This window comes from Thamnophis elegans, chromosome Z, assembly GCF_009769535.1.
Source record: "Thamnophis elegans isolate rThaEle1 chromosome Z, rThaEle1.pri, whole genome shotgun sequence".
In the NCBI taxonomy this organism is placed as follows: Eukaryota; Metazoa; Chordata; class Lepidosauria; order Squamata; family Colubridae; genus Thamnophis; species Thamnophis elegans.
This window is the reverse complement of record NC_045558.1, coordinates 32,328,548-32,350,148: the sequence shown is the minus strand read 5'-3', so window position 1 is coordinate 32,350,148 and position 21,601 is coordinate 32,328,548. Positions and strand designations below refer to the sequence as shown.

At 36.3% G+C, this 21,601-nt stretch overlaps 1 protein-coding gene across 1 annotated transcript in view; it reads left to right on the top strand.

Moving 5' to 3' along the window:
- The window catches only part of SLC25A13 (solute carrier family 25 member 13), a 163,432-nt gene that overhangs the window by 24,633 nt on the left and 117,198 nt on the right, over window positions 1–21,601 (top strand). The window contains exons 2-3 of the mRNA XM_032235092.1: window positions 9,947–10,000; window positions 17,749–17,891. Coding sequence (XP_032090983.1) covers window positions 9,947–10,000; window positions 17,749–17,891 — 197 coding nt within the window. The remainder of the gene's footprint in view (window positions 1–9,946; window positions 10,001–17,748; window positions 17,892–21,601) is intronic.

Sequence of the window (21,601 nt, the reverse complement as noted above, 5' to 3'; positions counted from 1 at the left end):
GGCCCTTTAACTCCATTTCATTTGAACCTTCCTGAGGCTGGTGATTGGAACTGCTGGCTACAAGGGGGGAGTCAGAGAGACAAAGAGGACTAGGTAGTGGCCCTTTAACTCCATTTCATTTGAACTTTTCTGAGGCTGGTGATTGGAGCTGCTGTCTACAAGGGGGGAATCAGAGAGACAAAGGTAGGGGCCCTTTAACTCCATTTCATTTGAACTTTACTGAGGCTGGTGATTGGAGCTGTTTTCTACAAGGGGAGAGGGGAATCAGAGAGACAAAGAGGACTAGGTAGTGGCCCTTTAACTCCAATTCATTTGAACTTTCCTAAGGCTGGTGAATGGAGCTGCTGGCTACAAGGGGAGAGTCAGAGAGACAAAGAATCATATATCTATAAACCAAAACAGCAATAATACATTCTGGATTAGTGCGCTTGAGATTGTGATTTTATTTCAAAATAACTGGCTTAGTTCAATGTAATAGCTGTTTTGAACCTGTCTTTCGCAGTACTCTTTTCAAATTTGGATACTGTCCCCTTTGTAAACAAATTACTAGTCTATATAGACAGATTACCTATCTAGAATCTCTAATCTGTGCTCTCCAAGAAGAAATTAGATGCCCAATTCGGCTATTCCACACTATGGAGATGCCACTCTATCAGCCCCCTCTATCGCAAAGATCCTGCAGGAGAAGAGCAGTCTGGACAACCATGGGATCTGGCAGGGTGAGAGCTGTGAACCCTAAACACAAAGCTTTTGCTGTGACCCAGCATAACAGATATAGCACCCTTGCTGACCTTAATGGGGACACTAAAAAAACAAGTCAAGGTAGTTGTGATAATGATGACTGAAATAAGCAGGGGATCGTGATCCAAAATGAAGAACTTTCTTTGGAAAGGCAAAATGGGGACTCAGGTATCACACATCAGTTGCACAAGAAGATCAAGGTATGTAAAAAGAGAAGTCACCTTCTGGTTGGTTCAGTTGTAAGAGATGTAAATTTAGGAAAGGATATGGAGGTTTAAAAGAGGTCAGGTGCTATTGCCAGCAGAGGCAAGAGGCATATTCTTAAGATAGTCAAAAATGCAAGTAAGGTTGATGCTATTATATATCTTAGCACAAATGAGCTGTCCCAAAAAGATGTACTTTCTGTGAAGAATGATTTCCAGAGTTTGGGGTATGAACTTAGTAGTGTAGGTTGTAGGCTTATCTTTTCAGAGGTTTTACCAGTATATAAGGAACAAAAAGGGAAGGGCCAGCATGTAGCAGAGTTTAATGTGTGGCTAAAGGAGTGGTGTAAAAGGGAAGACTTTGGTTTTATTAGTCATGATGCCTGCAGCTGGTCCAATGAAAAACTGTACCAAAGAGATGGTTTGCACCCATCTGAGAAAGGGACTGAGTTACTTGGCATTAAATTCACAGATTTTCTGGATAAACATTTAAACTGAACAGCGGGGACAGAGAATTAATTGATACAGAACATTTCTTTCCCCAGCAATCTAAAACTCATAGGGTTATCAGTGCATGTAACGTAGATGTTTGTACAGGTAAGATTATCACTCCTGCTGTCAAGCAAAACCAAGCATTTAATAGTGAGTGCCATACCATATGCATGAATCATACAAATGGCAAGAAAATAGGGGCAGTTAGGCATAACATAGGTTATGTAGACAGTAAACACAGGGTCAATCAAAATGGACTCAAATGTCTATATACCAATGCACAGAGTATGAGGAATAAACAGGGTGAATTAGAAATTCAAGTAAATGAGGGCAAATACGATATTGTTGCCATTACAGAAACTTGGTGGGATGAAACCCACAAATGGAACATACAGCATACAGAAGGATTTAAATTGTTTAAAAGAAATAGACCAAATAAAAGAGGAGGTGGAGTTGCACTATATATAAGGAATAACTACAGCTCTACAGAAATAGAGCACAACAATGATGAGAACTATCTTGAATGCATTTGGGTCAATATTAAAGATTGAGGGGGAAGCGACATTGCCATAGGTCTATACTACAGGCCACCCAACCAAGCAGAGGAAGTAGATGAACTTTTTGCTAGTCAGCTAACTAAGGTATGTAGGAAGCACACCACAATAGTATTTTAACTACCCAGACGTCAACTGGGAAACAAACTCCGCACCAAGTAGCAGATCCAACAGATTCCTAATGACCCTAGCAGACAACTTTGTTTCCCAAAAAGTAGAGAAGGAAACAAGGGGATTGGCCATATTAGACTTAATTGTCACTAACAGAGAGGAAATAATACATGGTGTTGAAGCCATAGGAACCCTGGGGGCAAGTGACCATGCAATATTGGAATTCAACAGTATGCAAACACAAGTAGTAGAACAAAGTCAAACTAGAAACTTGAATTTTAAGAGAGCTAATTTCAATAAACTTAGAGAGAGCTTGGGAAGAATTCCATGGATGAGAATCCTCAAAGGGAAAACAACTCAAGAAGCTTGGGAAATTTTGAAAAATGAGATTACAAAAGCCCAGTCTAGCACAATACCAATGAAGAAGAAAAATAACCGCTCCCAAAAGAAATCAGCATGGCTGCATAAAGAACTCTCTGACAAATTGAAAGACAAAAAAGTTAAGTATAAAAAGTAGAAATAGGGGGACATAACTAAGGCAGAATATCAGCAAATAGCCCAAGCCTGAAAAGATGAAATAAAGAAAGCTAAGGTTCACAATGAAGAAAGGCTTTCCACAAAAGTGAAAAATAACAAAAAAAAAAAGCTTCTTCCAACAAGTTAAAAACAAAAAGGTTAAGGAAACAATTGGTCGATTGCTGGGAAAAAGTAGCAAGAAGGTGACAAGTAACAGGGAGAAAGCAGAACTATTTAACTCATTTTTTGCATCTGTCTTTACACAAAGGGATAAAACAGTCCAAGCTATCAAAAATAACACCACAAAAATCAGATTAGGAACACAAATTGAAATAGGGAATAAAATGGTAAGTGAGCATCTGGCTACCCTAGATGAGTTCAAATCACCAGGACCGGACGGATTACACCCCAGGAACTGGCAGATGAGATCTCAGAACCATTGAACTATATATTTCAGAGATCCTGGAGCACCGGGGAATTGCCAGAGGACTGGAAAAGAGCTAATGTGGTTCCCATCTTCAAAAAAGGGAAAAAAATAGATCAAGGAAACTATAGACCTATCAGCCTGACCTCAATACCAGGAAAGATTCTGGAAAAGATAAGCAAAGAATTAGCGAACACCTAGAAGAGTAAACAAAGTAATAGCCAAAAGCCAACGTGGGCTTGTCAAAAATATCATGCCAGACTAATCTTATTGCATTCTTTGACAATGTGACAAAATTTGTGGACCAGAGGAATGCCGTTGATATAGTTTACTTGTACTTCAGTAAGGCATTTGATAAGGTAGACCATAACCTACTACTAGATAAAGTAGAAGAATGTGGGTTGGACAGCATCACCACCAGATGGATTTGTAACTGGTTGACCAACTGCACTCAATATGTAGTCCTCAATGGAACTGCATCTACATGGAGGGAAGCATGCAGTGGAGTACCCCAAGGCTCTGTTTTAGGCCCAGTACTCTTCAACATCTTCATCAATGATTTGGATGATGACACCAAGCTGGCAGGAATAGCCAACACTCTAGAAGACAGGTTTAAGATACAGAAGGATCTTGACAAACGTGAACATTGGGCACTATCTAATAAAATGAAATTCAATGGTGAAAAGAGTAAGGTTCTACAATTAGGCAAGAAAAATGAAATGCATTGTGAGAGGGATCTTGGAGTCCTAGTGGACAACTATTTAAATATGAGCCAGCAGTGTTCAGCAGCTGCCAAAAAAGCCAACACAGTTCTAGGCTACATAAACAGAGGGATAGAATCAAGATCACATGAAGTGCTAATACCACTTTATAATGCCTTGGTAAGGCCACACTTGGAATACTGCATTCAGTTTTGGTCACCACGATGTAGAAGAGATGTGGAGACTCTAGAAACAGTACAGAGAAGAGCAACAAAGATGACTAGGGGACTGGAGACTAAAACATATGAAGAATGGTTGCAGGAATTGGGTATGTTTAGTTTAATGAAAAGAAGGACTAGGGGACACATGATAGTAGTGTTTCAATATCTCAGAGGTTGCCACAAAGAAGAGGGAGTCAAACTATTCTCCAAGGCACTGAGTTTAGAACAAGAAGCAATGGGTGGAAACTAATCAAGGAAAGAAGCAACTTAGAACTGAGGAGAAATTTCCTGACAATTAGAACAATTAATCAATGGATCAGCTTGTCACCAGAAGTTGTGAATGCCCCAACACTGGAAGTCTTTAAGAAGATGTTGGATAGCCATTTGTCTGGAACGGTATAGGATTTCCTGCCTAGGGAGGTGGTTGGACTAGAAGACTTCCAAGGTCCCTTCCAATTCTGCTATTGTATTGTATTGTATTATATTATAGTTATATTATAGAACTATATTATAGTTCAATGCAGCATAGTATTATAATTATCACTTTCTTGGAAATTATTTAATTTAAAACTCTCATTCAGAGGGCCTCCGGAGCCTGGGGAGGCCGTTTTCACCCTCCTGGAGGCCCGAGAAAAGCATCCAGAGCCCAGTGAGGGCAAAATGCCCCGCCCCCTGTGGTGATGAAGGAGGCCAACTAGGCTAGGCCATGCCCACATTCTCTCTCTCTCTCTCTCTCTGCCTCTCTGTCACTCTCTCTCCCTCTCCCTCTCTCTCTCTCTCTCTCTCACTCTCTCTCCCCCTCTCTCTAACACTCTCTCTCTCTCTCTCTCTCTCACTCACATGATTTCAACCAGGCTATTAAGTTATTTTTCAGATACTATCCAATGATTAGTTCTCGTCTGTTGCAACATCCTGCAAGTATTAACATTGGAATGTATACACAGTGAGGCTATTACATTTGTGCTAAACTTTGAATGTTTAACAGAATATTGGGTTTGCAGCTATATTGAGTCATTCTTTTATAGATAATGAAGTGGGGACAGGTAATAAATCTTTTGTAGTGGTGAGGGTTATTTTGTACAGTTGTTGGAGAATTCACTGAATTTAGATCTCTTCTGCCACAGAGAGCACAATGCCTTTTGAATGGGCTCTTGAGCAAATAACTGTCTTAGCACAAGATTATGACACTTAGGACAGCATGTACACTTAGATAATACACATTTTCAAGCAACCTACCCCACAATTGCTTGGGTCATTTTAGTGAATTTTAGAAGGGATAAACTGCCAAATATCATTGATCCCCAAATAGCTAGCATTCAGTTAGGAGATCAAAACTATGTGCTTTATTCTTAATGCCAATATGTTTCTTATTGTATGGCACATAGTTCTTATTAGAGGCAAAGGCTAAAGTGAATGAATAATGTAAGATTTAGAGGGTTATCTACTAGGGGCATTGCTTGTGTTTCTTCTGAAGTGATGTATTCAGATGCATGCATATATAAAGTTACAAAATCTACCCTTTAAACTAGGAGTGTCAAATTGGATTTCTTCGAGGGCTGCCTCAGCATTGTAGTTCTCCTCTGTGGGCTGGGTGGCAGCAGGGGGCAGGATGGATGCCTCCTGCAGCACTCTGCTGGCCGAAAACAGTCCGTGAGACCTGTTTTAGGGACTGTTTCTTAGTTGTTTTCAAACTGTTTTTTGGGTCATTTTCGAAATGTTTTGGGTTCATTTTTCGGCCCAGTTTGGCCACAGAGTGCTGCAGGAGACCATGGAGGGTGAAAACGAGGCCTGGGGGACGCACGCTGCCTGTTTTAGCCACCAGAAGCACCACAGGCAGTCCCTTCATATTTCCAGGCCAGCTGCGCAAGCCAAATTTAAGCACCATGACCTTGAGTTTGACACCCATGCTCTAAACTGACTTGACTATTATTTCATAGAAGAGATCATACTTGTGGACAATGCATGTGTTTATTTTAGTAAAAGAGAATTTGAAGTGGCAAAATATTATATTTTGATAATATTTATTAATGATAGTGAAATGTTACTCTCTTTGAACTTTCATTTTTGAATCAGAGTTGTTAATTTGAAGACAGAAAGATGCTTTGGTGTAGGTGGGGTTAAAGTTCTACTGTGCAATTTTAGGAAAATATCTGTTTGGTTCGAGGAGTATAAGATGAGGGCTGTGTATTCTTTCTTTAAAAGCTCCTTCTTAGCTTTTTGAATATAAAGTGCTGTGCAGCTAATGCCATGTACCACATAACTCTGAAAATAATTAGATTCAAGTTCTTGAAAGCATTTCGTACTCTTAACCTTTTAAGATGTCCTGCCATTATATTCATGCATTCATGGAAAAGTTTAAAAGTTTCCAATACTTTTGAGAAAGAAAATAACTATAAATCTAAAGAACTATAAATAAAAAATACTTAGTTTCATTTAGAAAATAAATGAAGTTTTCCCAAATAATTGTTTAGTTTTTAACATGGAACCCAAAATCTGTGTTTTACATCTTCTTTTAAAGAACAGGATGATTAGGAGAACCTGCAAATAGTGAAACTTTAAAAGATTTTATTCTGAGTGACTGATAATTTAATGTAAAAAGTGAAGGAAGTTTTAGAAAGTACTTCTGCAGTAAAAGTTTATTTTACAGTTATTCTAAATCTGTATTGTAAAACTATCCTGAATATTAATTAAAATGTAGTTTTTCTCTATTAGTCACTTCATTACATATGTTAGCATGACTTGTTTTGTTGAACATTGCTATTAGCCAGCTAATTGACATTGAATTTAGATTTTATGTTTGCCACTTTTATGTATTTTGTCATGATTGAGGTCATTGGAAGAGAGATTCATAGAGGAAAATTTAATAGCAGGAACATACAACTTTTTTGGCTCAGTATGTTTTATTTTACAGTTCCTATAATCCCTTGCTATTGATCATACTAGTTGAGGTTTATGGGATGAACTAAAACAAGCCCAGGATATCATTTCCATATAAAAAGATCCAACATTTCCTGGATATCCTAGAACATTTTATTTTTAACAGTGAAAAATATATTTGCAATAACTCCCAATAGCTAAGCCCTATGCCTTCTCTGCCAGTGTAGTGGAAAATCTCCTAAAATCTGGCTTTGGTGTCAGGCCTAAGATTTGTTGTATTAATACATCATCACATTTTGGGGAGCCTGTTTTATTTTATTTCTGTTGTTTATAAGATCATTTTAGTTAAGGCTATCTGCTTGATGCTTGGTGTTTTATCAGCTTTATGGATTTTTCCACTTTTGCATACTACCCTGAATTCACTGGAGTTAGATAAATTCAAATAAACAAATAATGATTTCATTGTTTTTTATTTATGTAGAATGTGGGCTTAAACTTGATGTACCCTGTAGAGACGAAGTTTCTAAAATTGATTTTGGCGTTAACATAATACCGATCATGTAAACCTATTAAGTAAAATAATGGGTGAAATTTTTTAAAGTTTCATTAAAATGTTGAAAAAAGGAAGTAAAAGATTTTACTAAATTTTATTTATTTACTGGCAATTTTCATTCAAACTGTTATGTTTAATATACATTGTACATATTCACTAAAATAGAAATAATAGATTATGAATTAAATCAGTGTTATCTTCCTGCAGTTGGAAGAGAGGTCACACTGTGCTTTAATAGTTAAGAATTTTTATTAAGAATTGCTTGACAATTTCCCTATTGGGGAACATCAGAGGTGGGATGCTACCGGTTTGCACCCGTTTGGGTGAACTAGGAGTGGAAATTGCAACTGGGTCCCCAAAGTCAATATCATGACTTTGCAAAAAATCACCCTACTCGGAACTGCCTATACAGGTAATCCTGGAGTTATGAATGTAATGGAGCCATTCATAAGCTGAGGATTCGTGGGAGTGAATCTTGTACCTTGAATGAGATCATTCCTTCCTATTGCCCATGCATTCGCTAATCGAATGCAAGTCTTGTTAAGTGCACATGCAAATCACACATGATTAAGTGCTTGTTAAGTGCAAATTGCATGCTCACCGAACAGGGAGAAACGCCAGCAGAAACCCAGCCCTGTTATACATATATATCTATCAGGTATGGATCTATATGAGCTATCAGTCCTTATGGATGTTTGTGTTTGATATGTGCTGTGGATCAGAAGACAAAAGAGAGATGCATGTTGGAACTGCTATTGTTATTCAAATTTTAAAATAATAATTTGGAGTTGGAACATAATAGACAGGAGTCAGGTGATACTGAAATGCGCTTTGCTAAAACCTTACGTAAATTGCATAACAGCATTTTTTTTGATGGAATGCCAAAGTACATCATTGCTGGTCTCCCATCTACTGGCCAAAGTCAATTTTTTAGTTTTTATCCTTAAATTAGCCTGGATATAGAATCAAATTCATTCCATTCCAGTTTTGAACAAAATGATTGTTGTCAAGTTAGTTTTGATGGCTCTTCTGGGAACTTATTTTGTTTGCTTTCATTTTGTTTTCGCTCTTTAATGAAAATTTCTTATAAACGTTAAAGGTGTGCCAGAGTGAAACTTGATTCCTGACATTTTGGATGATGATGATGATGATGATAGTAATAATAATAATAATAATAATAATAATAATAATAATAATAATAATACCCAAAGATCTGCCTAGATACATGGAAATTTTGAACTTATTAGACCTCAATATCCTGACTTTTCAAAAATTACGCTACATAGAACTGCCTATACAGGTAGTTCTCGAGTTACAAATGTAATGGAGCCTGCCCATTCCATTCGTAACCGGAAGATTCGTGAATCTCGTATCTTGAATGTGATCCTTTCTCCCACACATTCACTAATTCACTAATTCAATTCACTAATTGAATACAAGGCTTATTAAGTGCACATGAGGTATTTCAGGGTGGGGAAGGCCATCGGGGGCCTACTAATGGAATAGGCCACCTGCCTAAGACCTCCCAAGGCCTCCCTAACAGAATGAAATACTTCATGCTCCCCAAATTGCTTTCCCAACCTGCTGTGCCGTGTCACTTACCTTGTGAAGATGTAGCAAGCAGTCTTCTCTCCAGCCTCATGGATCTCTCTGCAGTTCCATTCAGGCCTCTGTAATCTTCCCCCAGCAGGCCAAAATGGAGCCTCTGGGATTTGGCACTTGGAGGCTCTGTTCAGTGCTCAGTGGGCCTCCCCCAGCCTGTTGCCAGCCAAAATGGAGCCTCTGGGGGGTTAGAACTGGTTAGGATTTGAGATGTTAAGTTATGAGTCGAATTGAAGTTTAACAACAACAACAACAACAATAGTATGTTAAACTTGTATGCCAATGACTCTGGGCAATTTTCAATAATAAAAAAATACTACAAATCAGTAAAACTTAAAATAAAAAAATTAAAAGATAGCAAATATGATGAAGTAAGGGATATGCCCATTTTAAAGCAGCAACAGGAAAATGCTTTTTCATCACCATATTTGAGATTATTTATTTATTTTGCTCCCCATTCCAATCTATAAGCCTGGAGTTTTGTGATGATCTTTGTCCAAGTGCTAAACAAGTCTGACTCGTCATAGCTTTTTGCCACCTACTGTAGCTTTCAACATCATGAAGCAAATAGAGTTTCAGCAGAAATAATTCATATTGTAAGGGTCTTGTCAGTTATGTTGCTGTATCTATTGGATATACCCCGGATTTACTATAGTTATCAGGTTATAAAAATGAAATCCGGCAGTATGATTGAGTTTGCTATATGGGCAAAATCTTCCTATTTTGCTACAGACTTAAGATTTATTACATTGTTTTGTGGAATATTTGGAGCAAATTCACTGAATAATTCTTAAGTTCCCATTTATTTTTCACATAAACTACTGCTTAACTTATTTGAGAACATTTATATTTCAATGGAAAATTCTTTTGTTTGAATTTATTTTATTTTTATGACATTTTGACATCCCTTGCATAGACCATGCATATTAATACAATTGTATTTACTTGTAGGTGGCTCTAACCAAGAGAGCTGATCCAGCTGAGCTGAAAACAATATTTTTGAAGGTATGTTAGAAGTAAATATTTTATCCTTTAAATCTTGAATTTTTCATTTCTTTTTCTCTTTCTTTATTATTCAACTTTTGGACTGTTCTAATCATTAGTCATTCATTGTATTATTAGTATGCTATACTTATATAGTGTTATAAAAAAGGAACACCTGTCTCAGAAATCAAGTAAATTATTGAATGATTATTGTATACATACAGAGAAATGTTAGCATTTTGAAATTAAAATTTCCCTTCCACTCAGTGGTGGGTTTCAAATCCCGTTACAACCGTTAAGGTTGGAACAGAGCCAGTGGTGTTCTTATGGATGCACGCAATACGGACATGTGTTTTAGCACCTCCGCGATGCTCCAGATGGTCTGCGGAGCATCGCACAGGTGCTGAACGTGGATTGCGCCTGAGAGGAAGCGCAGAAGCCTTTAAACACCGGTAAGGAGCTCGGGCGGGCGGTTGGACCCTCCAGAGCACCATACCGGAACAGTATATGGTGCTCCGGGCTGGCACCAGTACGCGCGTACCAGGTCGTACCGCCTGCAACCCACCACTGTTTCCACCCTAGTCTACTCACCCACTTCTGCAAATATAAAGAGTGTTGGTTTTACCTGACATTCTTCTTTTCGATGAATTGACGTGATAATCCAAAGTATGGGGATTAACTCCGCCTCTAAAAGGAAGAAGGCGGAGTCAATACCCATACTTTGGATTCTCAAGTCAATACGTTAGTGCAGTGGTCCCCAACCTTTTTATCGCCGCGGACCAGTCAGCCTTTGATAATTTTACCGTGGCCCGCTGAGCGCGCGCAGGGGTGGGGGGGGCGTTGTTCTGCAGCGATCATGGCCCCCAGCCATTAATGTCTAAACTGCTGCAAGATATACTTAAATATTGATAAAATGTGAGGGGGGTGTACTCACTTCTGTGATATCTATCCATCCATGTCTGTCTCTGTCTCTGTCTCTCTCTGTGTATGTATCTGTGCATGCGTGTATGTGTATATATCCTCTATCTATCATCTATCTATCTATTTATCTATTTATCCATCCATCCATCCATCCCTCTCTATCTATCAATCACCTATCCACCATCTATCTATCTATTCTAGCTGGCTGGGCAATTTGGGGAGTTGAAGTCCAAAAGTGTTAAAGTTGCTGAGATTGAGAAATGAGGATGAAACAAAAGGGAAGAGAATGAAACAAGGTCGTAGAGAGAGATTGCAAAATGAAAGGGCAACTTCTCTTTTTATTTCCTTCCACCCCCACCACCCCCACCGTGCCTCTCTGGCAATTGGCTGCCCAGGAGGTGGGGAGGGGAAGATGTTTCACAGACAGCTGCCACCCGCCCATCTCTCTCTCTCTCTCCCTCTCTCCGCCTCCCCATCTGACCTCGGCTGCTCCACGGCGGAGACCCCAGAAGGCAAGCAAAAAAAAAAAAAGGGCTCAGGAGTGGGGGAAGAAAACAAACCCCATCACGTTCCTATCTGTGAAAGCTCCCCGCTCCCTTCCTGGGCAGCCAATTGCCAGAGAGGCAGTGTGTGTACGTGTGTGTGGGGGGGGGGTTGGCAGCCCGCGGCGCGCCTAGTCCGCTGTGGAACGCGCTGCCACCCGCCCAGCGCTCGCTCTCTCGCTCTCTCTCTCTCTCTCTCCCCCCCCTCCAATCTCCCGCTTCTGCTTCGACCGGCCAGCAACTTGTCCCCGCTTGCCCGGGGACTGGCCTCTGATTGGCTGGCGGGGAGAAAGCCTCGCCAGGGAAGGAGGCGAGGACTCCGCGGTGACGTCATGGGGACGGCGCCCCCAGGTAGCGGCGAACCGAACGTGCTCCGTCTCCACGGGCTACCAAGGCGGCCGGGCGGGCGGCCGGGGTGGGAGTGGGGTTTGGACCGGAGAGGCGGCTCTCGGGTTCGAGTCCCGGGGTTGATCTCAGGCTGCGTGTGTGGGTGAAGAGGCAGCAGGGATCATGGCCCCCGGCCACTGCAGCGATCATGGCCCCCGGCCGCTGCGCGGCCCGGTGCCAGGTACTCCACGGCCCGGCACCGGTCCGCGGACCGGGGGTTGGGGATCACTGCGTTAGTGAATTGATAATTCAATGTTCCTTATCAAGAACAGTAAGGATTCCTTAGATTGATCAATAGAATTAAATTTGTAGCTATTTTAATTATGTTTACCCATCTTTCCCAAACCTTTGGATTATGTCCGGCAATGGTTAAAGCTGAAAGCTAATGCATTAATTCTATTTGTTCAGAAAAAGTTTTTTTAAAAAGTAAATCTGATTCACAAATATGATATTTGATATTAGTACCAGTGTTACTATACATAAATGCTAATTTTATTCAGTGCCAGGGTGCAAAAAGTGTACTGCTGTAAGTTGTACTTTGCTTTACATTGCTATCCTATAGCCTAGGCAATTGAAATGATTTCTAAAAACAATTGACAAAATTGTATAAGAATGTCCCTCTTTGGAAAGGAAATACCATGTCCCAAAGTGAAAAGTTTCTATCTACTTTGCCCTTTTTATCATGCAACATATTGTATATTTTATGAGCAGTTAAATCTTTGAAACCTGCCATGTTATTTCCTATGGTTTTCTCAGCTTCCTTGAAAATAATTCTTATAACATAAAATAATTAAAATCTAAATAATTTGTCATGGTGTTGTCTTTCTTGTTGCAGTTGCATTTTCTTTGATAAAGAAATAAATGCAGTGATAAAAAATATGAATAGATTTATCTTGCTAAAGATTAATGCTAATCATTTGGTAATTTAAACATTAATTTCCAGCATTAATTGGAAGTGTTTTGTGAGCAGAAGAAGAATGACCCACTGAATGTTCATTTGTATATGTATATGTATATGTATATGTGTATTCATATGTATATGTATATGTGAGAGGCTCTTTCTGGCTTGTGTTTTATATGCAAGTAATCTCAAACTTAGATCACATTAGTAGCTATTGATAATCTGGAAAAAAAATGCTTATAATCCTGAAAGGCTTACAGAGTTGACAACACAAGGCTAAATTGATCAATGATCTCACTTGAGGTAATATATATTTAATGTACATAAAAAAACAACCCATTCATCAAAAACCTAACTAGCTCCTGCACTTTCTTGACAAGGTTTTTTAGAAGTGAAAGTGTTGAGAGAGACTGACTGGCCTAGTTTGCTTCATGCTAAGGCAGGAGTAGAACCTATGGCCTCTTGGTTTCTAGTCTATGTCGGATGTTGACACCAGACTGGCTCTCTTATTTCTTTATTATATTTTTAATTGCTCTTTTCAATTTCAAGGTAATGAAATCATTAAAAACAAAGAATAATTACACAAAACCTTCAAATATGTAACCAAAGTCCTTTAATTAAAAGAACAGCATCAATGCCAGAAATGAAATATAGTTTATCAATTTTTCACTTAATAGTCAATATAATTTGCATTTAATAACAAAATTAAGGAGCTAGTTGCTTAGATACATATTTTCCCCAGGCCTTTACAGGCAAAACAGCCCCTTAAATTGGCTCTAAATCAAATAGGAAATCCATAGTTTTCTGAAGGTTGGGACTTGTCTTAGGTAGACATATTTCTGAACATTTTTCAAGGGATGTATCACATAAATGCTATTATAGTAATTATGAAATGAGATATTAAACCATAGACCTCTGTGGTCAAGTATGCCTTTCCCAACATGATGTACACTCTCACATATACATATACATATAAATACACATATACATATACATATACATATACAAATGAACATTCAGTGGGTCATTCTTCTGCTCACAAAACACTTCCAATTCTACTGAGGGAAATCAAGTGGGGAAATAAAAAATATGTGATAGCATATAGTTTATTCATGACTTTTTTTTAAAAGGAAACCACTATTTATAAATAACTAAGAAAAAATAATTTTATTTCTAAAACATTCTCCCAATAATTTTAGTGGGATATTTCAGAACTTTAATACAACGAATGTTGACAATTAATATTGAAGTTTAATTGATGAGTAGATATATCACATATGTCATAAAAATAGGAGGAAAGGAAAGGAAAGGAAAGGAAAGGAAAGGAAAGGAAAGGAAGGAAGGAAGGAAGGAAGGAAGGAAGGAAGGAAGGAAACCAAAATAACAAATATTACAATTACACCTCTTGCATCATTTCATGTCAGTTAAACATAGCAATCATTTTGAAAATTTGTAGTTGCATATTTTTTAATCTGGAATTCTTTAGCTAATACACTTTTAAAAAAAATAAAAATAAAAAGGTATTCCACAGTTGTACTTCAAAGGCTTAAATAGGTTTCAACTTCTTAATGCCTGAGTATTTAAAATATGTGATTATCCAGTGTGAATTTTGAAGGAACTTACCAAAAAAGCCATTAGGCATTATTGTGCAATATCATATACTCCGTAGGTATAATTACCAAAGTGGAAGAAAAATACCTGACTACAGAACCACTTTTTTGAATGTCTTTATTCCCAAACTAACAGAACTGATGTTTCCCCCCACCTTCCCTCTTTTGTCATGATAATTTTCCAGAGTAACTCTACTTCTTGTAACTCTCCTACCATAACCTAAGAGATTAGACTTCAGTCAAAATGAACAAGCTGACATTTTCAAGGTCATTTTCTATATGTAGTGTGGGGGTACGTGATTGGATTTCAAATACACAAGAATAAATCACAGTGGGTGGAAGCAGAGGGACACCGAAACCTTGTGCTGCTTTCTGTTATTGAATGTCTTAGCAGGGGGCCTAGCTTGGGAAAAAAATGAAATGTAGAAGTGCAGAATGGCTGACTTATTTGATTTGTTTCTTGATAACTGTCTTGTTAAAAAGTTTTCAAGCCTTAGGTTTAGAAAGATTCTCCTATAAATGACTACGTACATTGGAATCGATTGATCTGTGTGCTGGTTATAAAGTACTGAGTGTTCACTTTCAGTAGACAAGGTGTCACCCAATAAACAAGCGTGTGGGTTTACATTGCTGCAATGTTCTAAGTTAGTTTTAATTGTGTGTGCGATGTTTACAATATATATATTCTTGCAACTTCATTAGATAGATAAATGGTAAATTATAAGTATGAAACGCTAATAATTTCTTTCTAAAATATTACTTAAAACTCAATAAAAAAATAAAAAAATAAATAATAAAAATGCACTGTTGTTAGATGTTCAGGTTTTGTATTTTTCAGTTTTGTTTTTATCTTTCTCCAACAATTGTCTGAAAAAAATTGCCTGTATGTGACTTACATCAAGACAATTACTGGTATGTCTGTTCTGCCCAATATTGCATGTATTTTAAACCTGTGAGGGAAGCCAGATTGCATGTATGAACAGATGTAAAGGCGGTTAGACACAATTCTAGCTTGATGTAATAGGTGATGGACCTTGCAATACAAAATAATATCTGATTCTTTGTATTTTGCTTGGAATTATAGTAGATACCTAGTTTGTTACTTGATATAGATGTTTTGTGAAGAATTCTGGTAAATATTATCAGGCCTTCTCAAAAAATAAATACTACATGAATTAACAATATGTCTTTTCTGTTCAGAATTTTATGCTTTCTGTGAAACAGATCTTTTCAAGTTGACATCTAGTAACGAATATGTTTATGTAATTTATTTACAATTGCATTTTAATGTTTTTTCCCACACCAAGAGGTTCATAATATTGCAATATGCTTGTTTAAATTTAGCATTTTAATGGATTTCCTTACCTTATCAGCCTCTTACTCATTAGACTGTTTGCTGAAGTACATAGCAATGATAAGAAATGGACAACCTGTTCCAAACAACTGAAAAGCATTGTTTTGATCCAGAAAATTGCTTTAAAAAGTACCTAGGCCTAGTACTTTTTTAAAAAAAATGTTCCCATTTTTTAATTGAATATATTCTATGTTTCCTTTATGTTTCACAGAAATTTGATTTGTTATGTGTTGGGAACTGGGACATGGTAGCAAAATTGGAGTCCCGAGATTGAAATAGTAACCTTTGCTGTGGTTCCTAGCCAATCTGCTTTCAAGATCTTTCGAATGATTGCAGAGCATGCAGAACCAGAACATTAGAATTCTTTGAAAAAAAGTGAAAAATAAATACAATAATTTCAATTTTTAATAAATTCAATAATTTCAAATTTTAAAGAAGCATAAATTGATAACCTAAGTGTACATAATTTACCTAAATAAGTTTTCAGTTAACAATGTTAGCAAGTTAAGAAACAGGGCAGTTTATTAACTGGTCAACCATTTGATAAAATATAGTAGGTATTCAACCCTTTGAGAAGAAACTATTGGCATATCATGTAGTACTGAAATGTTTATTTGATAGTGCAGTATATTTTAGGAACCCTTAATATTTGATCCATTGGCCCTTTGTGTTATTTCAATGATGTCCTTAACACAAAGCATAAAAGAGTGCATATTTATACCTACAATCATGCTGTCTTAAAGACACACACACACATACATACACACACACACACATACACACACATGAATGATTTTTTTACTTCCTTTGGATTTTTTTTCTTTTTTGAAATCACAATCTGTAAATGGAGGTAGGAGAATGAAATGTCAAATATATTGTGTGTTCCCTTTCACCCTTCCTATATAATATATATGATTTCTTGGGTTTAGACCAGAATAACATATTGGGGACATTTTTATTACTATTGTTCACTTTGCTTTCTTCCTTTCAGGAATAATTTTAGTCTTCAAAATTCAGCTTTCACTTCTCTTTCTTTACTATTTATACTCTCAAGAATTGGACATATGGAGTAGAAAAAAGAGAGAATCTGAAATATGTTGTCAGTTATGCAGCACTAATGTTTTACATATGGCTGTTAAGTACACATGCATATGAATGGGCATAAACATGTTTTCTTAAGTGTGAGAGTGAGTTAAAATATTTCACTATTTCACAAATTGCTCTGCTGGCATATGTTGGAGGTATTAAGTAAAAGATTTTTTAGCATGAAGAATTCAGAAAATATATTCAGACTGCCTTCTAAACCAAGATTTGGACCAGGTTTTATCCAACTTTTCTTTTAAATCCTATCCATCATGACCAGCATTGAATGGTTGAGATTTCTGGCAAATGATATTTATCTATTTGGAGGAAAACAGAGTGAAACTGGTTTGAATGATCAGAAATAATTCATTAACCAGTGCATTCTTTCTCCAGCTTCTTTTCTGCAAAAAAAGCTTTCTTAGTTCTAATCTGTGGTCTCAGCAGAATATGATTAATATTTGTCTTCCAGATATGATTGATACATTATCTTATTAGGAATTAAGAGTGTTACCTGGATTTTTACTTTTGATTGATTTTTGTAATTAACTTCATATTGAATATGTGAATTATGAATTCACTTTCAATGTAGTAGTACAGAGAGGACTACTGTATGTAGTTATAGCATAATATTACACTTTGTAGTAATAAGAGAAAAATTTTGTTATTCTGATTTTATTTCAAATTACAGATTTTTCAAATTACAGATTTTTATTCCAATTTGAAAAACACGTCTCTACCACATGTCAATTTGGCTGTCATTACTAATTATAATTAGCACTAAGTAAGAAAAAAGGGTATTTTTATCTGTGTATATCTGGCCAAACTGTCTGGTTTCTTTTTTAGTTTAATATACTGTGATCTGCCTGTAATTATGTAATAATTATATGAGATTATACCTCATATAATCAGATAAGATATATTCTTACCTAATAATTTAAGAGTAACATTTTCTCCTTCTTCTATTTTAACAGTATGCAAGTGTTGAAAAAAATGGTGAATTTTATATGTCTCCCAATGATTTTGTCACACGATTCCTGAAGATAATAGGAGATGGGGTGCCCAATCCCAATACAGTCCAACTGCTGGGAGGTGTAGTAGATCAGACTAAAGATGGGTATGTATGCCATTATTTATCTAAATTCTTATTTGATACTAGTATTCATTTACACGTACAATATATGAAAAAAAATGCGCCATCATGAGGCATTGCCTTTAGGAAAGATTGATTTTTCACAGAATAATGTACACCAAAAAAGAGAACAGGCCTTAAAATGGTTTGCAGATCTAAACAATCTTCAGGTTGCATTTAATTTCTAGTGCTTGCATAAATGTAGCCAAATTGTTTTCGTGGAAACTATATAGAAACAATTTGCCGAATGTTCCCTATGTAATGTTGTTAGCTTCTCCGTACCACCTACTGCTTTGGTGTTCTGCTGGTCTTCTATACAAATTAAGTCACATCCTGTTTGGCTTTTTTTCACATCTGTCAAGGGTAGAGACTACCAACTGCTATAGCTTTGTACATAAAACACTGTGGCAAATATATTATAGAATAAAGAAATGCAGTATGTTGTGCAGTATAGTGTGCAGTAATTTTGGTCTGTGACCTTAATAAAGACCTGACTAATAAAATAGTTTAACTTAGTGCCACAATCAGAAATGAAACTTTGCCAATGATTGTACTTAATAAATTGACACATATGCCTACTAAGAGGAAAAATGAAAGTAACTTTTCAGCCTTTTATATTCCTAATTAATAAATGACAGGAAAAATATGACAAAAGTACAGAACAGTGCTGTCACAATTTCATGTGTGCAGAATCATCTGATAATTCATGGTTAATTCAGTATTTTATAGGGCAAGAATGTATTTGCCTGACTGTTTCTGTGCTAACTGAAGCTTTGGTAAGTTGGCTTCCAGGGTGGTAGTTAGGAGACTTTGGAAAGTTGTTTTTACCTCCCATTGATAAGCTGTAAAGAAATGTTTCCTTACAATTGCATTCATAGAAATCCAACTGTTTTCTTCTAAGAATTTTTTTTACTATAATTAAATTCTGCCCAATAAAATATACAATTTCTGCCAATCATTGCTGAGATTCCAGCAAGTATTTCAAAATGCTACATGCTTTTATTTTTAGGAAGTGTAAACAATTCAAAATAATGTTTTGAAATGCAGGCTTTTCCCATTATTATTGATTTATCTCTTAATTTACCATTTTTCAGAACAGTTGCTTATATAATACTGAAATATTAAATAATAAGCATAGCTTAGCCTGTTTCCCTTTATGCTATTAAGATTACACAGTGATTGTAGCTTGAACCATTCTAGCTTTTGATTTTTTTTAATGTAACGATGAGAATAATTAGAAGCAATCCTAGACCTGCAGAATAATGGGTATGTGTATGCATATATAGGAAAGTAATAGAATAATTTTCAGATATGTATGGCTTGTTTTTGTTGCTGCTGTTGTACATTATATATGTTAACAGCAGTTGAGCAATTAAGATACCATTAAAATACTTAGTTATATAGAAGTAAGCCCACTGTAGTTAGTGGGACTTACTGATGGGTTGACATGTAGAAGATTGTGTTGTAAATGTACTTTCACTTTTAAATGTGATTGAGGATGAGACAGATATAAGAGTGACAGGCTTTGAATAATTTGCCACAAATGTACTTACCTGCTTGAGATTTCACCTGGTGTTTTCAATTTTACACATAACAAACTGGCACTGAGAAATTCCATTATATCTCATAGTATGGTATGATATGCTATCCTGCTATTTCAAATTTCTGTGTACTTGTGCATCTGATAGCTTTTTTCGGGTGCCAAAGTTAGGAGTAACGATTTATAAATTCACTTTCCTTGTAATATAGCCACTATATATCTTTTCTATACATTTATATTAATCTTCCTTAACTAATTTCTTTCCAAACGCACTGAGATCACAACTCCTACAATAGCCATACTGTCCATTGTTGTATTGTTATAAAATAGTCATACCCTGCTACAATGAGTTGACATTTAAAGTGTCAACTCATTCACAAGATATCAGAATGGGAAAGGCTCATATAAATCAGATTGAAAATGTTTAATTGTCTCTATTTTTCCTGAAGAAGTCTGAAGAAGAACTTTAATAAATTAACAACAATTTCAGTAGATTTGAAAATGTAAAATTTACATAATATAATGACTCACACAATATAAGTTGTAAGTTAGAAATGGTCCTTGCATTCTGTATGTTCTATGAGTCATCACATTATGTAAATTCTCAAGGTTATCTGAGAATAGATCATTACTAGTATTATTAAGAATAGTACTACCAATAGTATTTAAATGAGAATTTAAATAGTTGAAAAATTGATGTATAAGAACTTAGTTTCTTCACCAAGCTAGGTTTTCTTCAGCTTCATATACCTGTGATCATCTGTCCCTATTCTTAGGAGAATGCTAGTATTTCTATATCTAAGCACAGTAGTTCTGTAACATGTTTTCTATTGGTAAAACTGAGTAAGATTTTGCCTGTCAGAGCTAGTGCTATCAAAACAGTGCAGCCATAGGAAAATTTGCCAAGGTTGGAGACCCCTGCTTTTATACCATAGTTTGCAGTAGAATCCTCTCTCTTTACTTTTGGCACGAAAACCTATAAACTTTTCTCTTGTTAGTGGTCCTCCCATATATCCTGGGATCTAGATGTCTCATGATTTGAAATTTCTGTTCTAAAACTGGGAAAAGGAGAAATATTATTTTTCAGTTTTTTAAAACTCACTTTTTTGGGGGTTGTCCTTTCCACTTCAGATATGTAACTAAATGATGCTCTAAAATATAACAGAATTTTCTCAGTAGTTATAGTGGAAAGGGTAGGGATTGTTATAAACTGAAATTTAGTGTGTTCACGTGGACAACAAACCTTCGGAATGGATAACAATAACTATTTCATCTACATTAGGTAATTTGTCTGCCTACTAAAGAAAAATTCGGATTCAACTTAGTTCCAAATGGTTGTAGTAGTTAGCTTTTCTTTCTATTTAATTTGTCTTTGCAATTTTAGTATCTTTTGACTAAAAGATTCCCCCCCCTTTTTTTTTTTGCTAAGAGAAATATTACCAATAAAGCATCTGACTTTCAGGGAACTTTATGCTTAGTTTATAATTTGCCAATTTTTTTTAAAGCTTTGCATCATTAAAATACAGGTCATTAGAATTTTCTCAGTCAGGCTGTTAAGTTAGGTAAGCTGTAGCTTATGTCGACAAAATTATTCTTAAGTAGTATATTGAGGTTCATGTTAATATCTGCTGTTTAATGAAACCTAATGATATTCAATGAAGGTTGTGCTAAGCCACAGAGAAAGCTTGTTACCTAGGCAACTGCCCTTATGCAGTATAGAGCTCAAAACATATGGCTGTGTAACATGCATTATTTCAGCATCTTTAACCATTAGAAACTACATGTGTAATTGACTGTGAAAAATTACTACTCAGTTACTGTATTGTGTGGTCATAATAGAAGTAAATGAGTACGTCATTGTTGCTGGAGTAGATCTGTTGGGAATCACTTGCAGGCCAGTCTATTTAAGGAGCAAAAGTACAATAAGAAGAAAATAGCTGGTTTAATTAACATGTAAAAATTGGGTTAATTTGAATTCAGCTGGCACACAGATATTCATGTTTCTCCTGTAGTGGTCTGGATAGAATATTACTGATTTGGACTTTCTGTGTTTTTCTATAAAAATTGCTAATCATTTTATTTTAAAGATAGTACCATATAAGTTAATAAATTTTGATCTATACCACAGCAATTTATATGAAACAAAAGTGTATCA